Source organism: Hylaeus anthracinus, unplaced genomic scaffold (genome assembly GCF_026225885.1).
Source record: "Hylaeus anthracinus isolate JK02 unplaced genomic scaffold, UHH_iyHylAnth1.0_haploid 5, whole genome shotgun sequence".
NCBI classification, from domain to species: domain Eukaryota; kingdom Metazoa; phylum Arthropoda; class Insecta; order Hymenoptera; family Colletidae; genus Hylaeus; species Hylaeus anthracinus.
In genome coordinates this window covers 5,994,038-6,001,072 of record NW_026535322.1, presented here as the reverse complement: position 1 = coordinate 6,001,072, position 7,035 = coordinate 5,994,038, and the positions used below count along the sequence as shown (strand labels likewise).

General features: G+C 34.7%; 2 protein-coding genes across 4 annotated transcripts in view; both read right to left on the bottom strand.

The window, feature by feature from the left end:
- LOC128895722 (dnaJ homolog shv) overlaps positions 1-7,035 on the bottom strand; it is a 25,313-nt gene that overhangs the window by 9,728 nt on the left and 8,550 nt on the right. The window lies entirely within an intron of this gene.
- The window catches only part of LOC128895721 (uncharacterized), a 9,323-nt gene continuing 2,948 nt past the window's right edge, over positions 661-7,035 (bottom strand). For 2 of the 3 annotated variants that reach the window (XM_054158574.1, XM_054158572.1), the window contains exons 3-7: positions 3,098-3,239; positions 2,536-2,847; positions 2,177-2,327; positions 1,488-1,762; positions 661-1,388 (exon numbers count right to left, since the gene is read on the bottom strand). In XM_054158574.1, coding sequence (XP_054014549.1) covers positions 1,176-1,388; positions 1,488-1,762; positions 2,177-2,327; positions 2,536-2,847; positions 3,098-3,239 — 1,093 coding nt within the window. In that variant the 3' untranslated portion in view covers positions 661-1,175. Of the gene's footprint in view, positions 1,389-1,487; positions 1,763-2,176; positions 2,328-2,535; positions 2,848-3,097; positions 3,240-5,652; positions 6,248-7,035 lie in introns of those variants that run through there. The other variant, XM_054158575.1, reaches the window with a different exon arrangement.

Here is a 7,035-nt window from a genome sequence, read left to right as displayed (position 1 = left end):
AACCGTGCCACCTCTTCGCGCATCATGTGCTCCTGATACCAAAATGCAAAATCGGCCAGAATTCCGAAATGTACAAAAAAATTAGCCCTTTGAAGTAGGCAACCTATGCTAACAGATATGTCGGGCCGGTTGCCTGCAGAAAGGAATACCTCGATGGAAAAATCCCACGAATGTCCATTACTGGTCCGAACTTATTTCTCCCATATACTCTCATTTTTCACTTTTATCTGCATATTCGAATAATTTTACATCGTAATTATCATAAAACCTCTTCTTATTGCTGAATTAGATAATAATCATTGACTGATATCAAGTTTTTTAAATAAATAAAAATACAGAAATATGTGGCGCTATCTCTCGGCGAACCGCCCAAGTTTGTCGTGGAATAGTTTCCACTTCGTGCCGCTAGATAGCGCCACCAAAATGAGAATATTGAAACCATAAATTCTATACTTTCCTCTGCATATAAATGTAATTTTACATTCTACCTACTGTAATTCATCTAATAATTGTCGATTAGTACACTAATAATTGTTTAATACCTAGTTTTTTAAATAAATAAAAATACTGAAAATGAACCAGTACAATCCAATTTTAGTTTTATTCTAGAAAATGCTTAAAAAAGTAGAATAGGAATATTGAATGATCCATGTAATTAAGTCTGTTTAAAAATAATGAGTATATTTCACAATTGTAATTTAACTTATGAGTTATACTAACTATACGTATAACTACATTTCATTGTTTATTGTTATATTTAACATTATTACAATGCAATTGAAGCGTTCCTTGTGCACATTTTCTGTATTAATACATACACACGACGTAATCTCCGTTGATTGGTCAGAAATCATGTCAATGTTTATCTTACAAGAGATAGAAAAGTGCATCAAATACATTATATAATGTACAGCTACTCGTAAAGTGTATACACTGTGTTATGTTTTGCAGTTATAACATTTTAACATATCATTCTTCGTAAATATTGGTATTGTATCTTCTTTCGTACTCTTCGGATGCTGTTGCCAAGTCAAAAAGCATGAACGTTAATTCCAACAAACAATTATAAATTCATGTAATCACTGAACGCGCAACAATTGCGGACTTTGAGCAATTTCGATCCCTGTCCTTCGTTTTGTAATTAATTATTTCCATTTAATCTTAGTCTTTAAACCCTAACAAGGTTTACAGCAACATACTACAAAATTCTGGTCGTCGATTATTCTATACTGTAAGTTCTTGTAAGTAGTAAAGTCCAATTCACGCATTTGATTGGCGTGGTTGTAGATTTTCTTAATCACTGGAGGGAAGCTCGGGACATTTGCAATCGCAGCAATTTCATCGTAATATGCCCATTGTCTCTCCTTCAGTTTAATGATGTGCCTTAACTAGAAAAAACAAAAAATGATTTTGTTTCGTGGTCGGTCGTTATTGTCTAGCTTAAATTTTGTAAATATAATATAATTATGACAAAGGTTAATACATACGGCGATGCCTTGATCGAGTAAAGCTTTCTTCTCCGCTTCGTATTCCTCCCTCATTTGCTCGGAAGAAGGTAACTTGATATGTCCTTCGAGAATACCCAGAATGTATTGAGCTTGTAGGTGGAACATCGGGAAAGGTATTACGATTCCTGGCAGTCCCATGATAAACAAATTCGGATAATCCATATGTATCAGATGTTTATAAATCGGTTCGACGTGGTTCTCCTCTGTTCGCATCTCGACTTTAGCAGACATAAAGGGATACGTGAACTCGTATCCTGAAAACAGTGGTTCATCCAAATTACGATACAAATTGAGCCTGAGACAACTATGGCAAGGACCATACCAAGGGACAAAACGTTTTACATTTGATCGATTTACATTGGAACAGGAGAAAGCCGATAATCGGTAAAGCATAGTGTAAATAATTATTTTATACTTAAATGTTTTATGTTGCTTTAATTTTGTTTTAGAATTTCTGCAGTTTTGATGATCGAACGCTAATATAAAATGAAATATTAGCTACATTATATTATGAAATTATAATTATGGAACATTTACCTACATATGCTTTGTATGCGTTTTCTACATTAATATGCGTCATAAAATGCGTAAAATCCGCAGTCTATTTATATACCAGAATTTCAAGTAATCGCTTATATGTAGGAGATACGTAGATCGAGTCTTTTTACCGGTGCAATATATAAAGTTGTCTATTTCAGCCCTGGAACCGTCGCGGAAAATGAAAATGTTCCCTTGAATAGAATGGATTCCGGGTCTCTGCTCCACGTTTTTCAACATTTTGGTGTCAACCGGTTCCGGTAGATTGTGGCTTAAATATACCTGCATTGTAAAATACAAAAGCCGATATCTATTAAACAGTAATCTTCTGGTAAAGAGTTCCGATGTTTATAATTATGAAATTTTATTAATTTTCCTATCTTTTGTAGTAGGAACTCGCAGGTAATGACTTTAAGAGATTTTTGATTCGAAAAAAAAAAAATTAATTCCGTTCTTTTTTACTTTATTTTTTCAGTTTTTTGACCGTTACCTTTTCTGCGTATTGCGAGACCTCTAAGGTGATGTCGATACCGGACCAAGACGCACCGAGGATGCAAACTTTCTTTCTAGCGTACACTTCGGCTACCCTGTACTGATGTGAATGTATGCTTCCTCCGTGAAAACTTTCGATACCTGGAATGCGTGGAATATGACCTACAGTGTAATGACCATTACACAGAACTACGGCGTCGAACGATTTAGTGGTTTCTACGTTAGTTTCAAAGTCCTTGTACGTGATCATCCAAATTGTCTGTCCGTTCTGAAGATTTTCCGGCTCCACGTGCTTCACCAGAGTATTTAGCTGGAAATTAAATCCGCGTACGGAGAACCAATGTCACGTTTTATTTTTTAACAGGAAATGGAATGCGAGTGCGGCGCAATTACTGTCAAGCATTCTAACTTAGAAGCTACGTAGCGATTATAAAGTAATATAATCCATCCATTGTTACCAAACACGGCTTAGTAATCCAACATCAAATAAGTCTACGATTTGATTGAATACAGCCGCTTCGTTTCTACATTATTTTAAAGAAAACTAGGTTGACTATCACCTTTATGTGAGGATACAAGTTAAAATGCTTCGCATAGTCCCAGAGATATTCTCGAATAACACTGTGATGAACGAATGACGGTCCTTCGTCATCTTTCATTGGGAAATCAGGTATTTGCATAATTTCCCGGGGAAGATTCGTTCTGCAATGCGACATATACATTTAATAACACATTAAGCACGTCGTACCATATTAATGATGCACAAAAGATATTTCAGAATGCTATGTACAAATATTTATGTTCGATAATTACCCATTCTATATATTAGGTTGTCCCGAAAGTGTCTTTCGCTTTATTAATAAGTAACACATGCACGATAGTTTATGTTTCATGTTACGTTACTGAACCGTGCACGATTCATTTTGCTCCATCACTGTTACAACATGAATATCTATGGAATTAGATTGTCTATTTATATAAACTCGACCACATCAAATAATTGAGTGCAACTCGCGAAGGAAACTTTCGGGACAACCTAATATGTATACAAAGAATGAAGTTAAACTTAATAAAAATTAAATGATGAATCTTTCAATTCTAATATCGTACGGTCCTGAACGAAAAATCTAATGCTATTCTTGTCTAAAAAGGTTTCGATTTACTAATAGCGGTCAACTTAAAATTCGCCTTCTGACCGATTTTACGACCACACGAAATCCTTTCAGGGAATATACAAAGGTGATCGATGATTTGTCTTTGTTGTTCTATATGAACATTTTAAAAAAAAAAAAAAAAAAAAACTATTATTGGCGTCAAGACCTTACCTTCCAAAAAACGCCCACATAATAAGAAACACCCCATATATAGGTTTTACTTATGTCGGTTTCGAAACAGTTTTTCGTGTATCCCTTCTGTTCGTTTCGAGTAACATATCAATTACATAGAATTCTTTGATCGATTAGGTATCAATCAGTCAATACTATATCAAAAGTGTAACGACTGTTAATTCATTCATTAGCAAATGCGGTCAAAGATTGTACAATTGCGTATCATCTAAGATTGCAAATAATATACGAAATATGTTTAAATATGTAGTTAAATAAAAAAAGCGTCGTTCTCTCAATTTATTCTGAATACAAAGTTTGTATTACAAAGAAATACGAACATTAATACCGTATCATTTTCGTTTGCCTTATACTCTGAAGATCAAACTCGAAGTCGTATCTCATAAGATATTAATCCACTAAGAAAAAGTTAATATATCGCGAACAGAATAAATGAATATGATTCATACATTTCTCGTAGTAACGCTCTTTCTTGCGGAACTTGTAGTGAAACGAAGCTTTCCATAGACTATGACATCATGTTAATCTCGCGTACTACACAAGATCGTGAACTTCTTAGTTTCGTCGACCACTTTAATGAGACTAATTATCGTTATCGTAATAAACGTCCTTCGATTTTTGAGTAAACAATCTCGCAAGTCATAACGACTATGCCTTCGAATGTCCAAAGTACCCCTCCACCTGCAAAAAAACTATTATCGCCACCGAACGGTCCCCCTTCGTACCGTGCAATTTTATTTCGGCAAATATTTCTGCGATACTTGTAGTTTCGAAGATATCCGAGACGATTTATCTAAAGACGCATTCTCGAGAATTATGCACCGGATATAAAAAAAAAAAAAGTGGGTAATAAAAGTTGTTCGTCTCGAAGGGAGACATCCAATGATGCCAAACCCGCCAGCACTTTCTTGGGGATGGGGGTGGATAAAAAAACTTAAATGGGAACCACCGTTTTTTATTGCATATTTAGATTGTCCGGAAAAAGTACTCTAATTTCACCTACGAGTATTTGCATTTTGCTTTACCAAAGAAAGATCGAAATAAATTTATATCGGAAAAGATATTAACTATATTGCTATATTATTATATCAGTATAGTAACAGACAGCCGTTTTCGTAATAGGCTTTTTAATGTACTCTTGTTAATATAATTTCCCATTTATACCTAAAAGTAGAAATTAATGTTTCTTCTAATTTAGCCTTACTTAGATCCATTAGCCATTTGAATCTTCGCTTGACGACCCTGACGACTCCTAATTACAAACTAAGCACTTGACGATTATATCTACTCTTTTGACGAATTCTCAGGCATTCTCAGTCATTTGCAGGCAATTGCAGTCATTATGGCAAGCTATTAAGTTATTAACGTTACAATTTTGTTTATATTGCACTCCGATGAGTTTTCTCTTATTATACGTTTACTTTAACTATTTCAATCGAACTGTGTACGTACAAACTAATTGTAAACTGTTATTGTTACTCTATTATCTTTCTTTTTTACAGATTTTGAAAACGACTCTTTCTGGACGGTAGAAATATTAACAAAATGAAAACTTGTTTAAGATTGCACGTGTGTGTCCTTTTGCATAAGTTGCAAGATGGTTCGTTGACTCGTACAACTGATAGGAAGTAATTCTTCACGAATTTATTTATATACTTCGTAACGTCCGTTTCAGCAATTTTCTATCTCTCGCTCTGTACATAATATTTTATCGTCTAACTTATTTACAAAGCATCGAACCCAACTATATGTATTCCGGAACAACTTACCGAACCGATTGTCTCGTTACTATGTCAAGGAGTGTATCGCGTGGCCGCAAAGTTTATCACAACAGACTAGACCGATTAGAACACAACTACCGTCATTATCGTGTAAGTCACGTGAAAAGAAAACATTTGTACGATCAATGTTTGCCCCGTTAGTCACGAACAAATCAAATTGTGAAAAGTGTTTACGTCCGTTAGAATTAAGTTCCGAAAATATTTTGTTCGTACGTCGAACAATAAAAGTACGATGAAACAATATTTATTGATAAAAGATTATAGGAAGGACGCGGGAGCTTGTTATGGTTGTCGAACATGAACATGTGTAGAATAGTGTTAAAACGAGAATGCGATCAATCGAAAATAATCCTAAGAAAATAACAACGTCACGTTGTAAAAGTAGCTCGTACAATTTGAAATTAATTCTGTTTCAATGTTTTCAATAATTATAATTGTTGTACCTACTGAATAATTAACTGTTAGTTGTATGTAAACTACATTTATAATACAGGGTGTCCCAGCCTTGGTGATACAGCGCTCTAACTCCAAAACTATCGACCGAATGCAAAATTTCAAATATGGAAATTGCATGGTAAAAATGGGCCTCATGTTTCAGCGAGAAGGAATTTTTGTTCACTTTGTTATTTAACGAGATATGATGGTCAAGTTTCGTTTATTCAAATGGAACTATATATTTTTTGTTATACCATGCGACAGCACTTTTCAAGACGAATTCGTGAAGCTTTAATGTATTTACCCGATTTTTATTACTTTTCAAGCTATAACGCTTCAAAGTTTGCTAATTTTCAGGGGAAAAAAACTCTGTTCGACCCCGGTCGAACTTTTCCTGTTTTCCTTCCTTTGGACCTGGAATCCCAAGCGACACCCTCCGTATCGATTTCAAGAACTCCATTGGTTGCTTACTGCAACCAATGAGACCGCCCGTGATTTACCTTGAAAATTAGCAAACTTTGAAGCGTTATAGCTTGGAAAAATAATAAAAATCGGGTAAATACATTAAAGCTCAATGAATTCGTCTTGAAAAGTACTATCGTATGGTATAAAAAAAAAATATATAGTTCCATTTGAAAAACGAAAACGGTACTGATGCATTACTTGTAGCGCCGAGAATTTTCTAGGTAGGTAATACTTTTCCTGTTTTCCTTCCTTGGGCCTGGAATCTCAAGCGAGACCCTCCGTATCGATTTCAAGAACTCCATGGTGCTTACTGCAACCAATGAGACCGCCCGTGATTTACCTTGAAAATTAGCAAACTTTGAAGCGTTATAGCTTGGAAAGTAATAAAAATCGGGTAAATACATTAAAGCTTCACGAATTCGTCTTGAAAAGTACTGTCGCATGGTATAACAAAAAATATATAGTTCCATT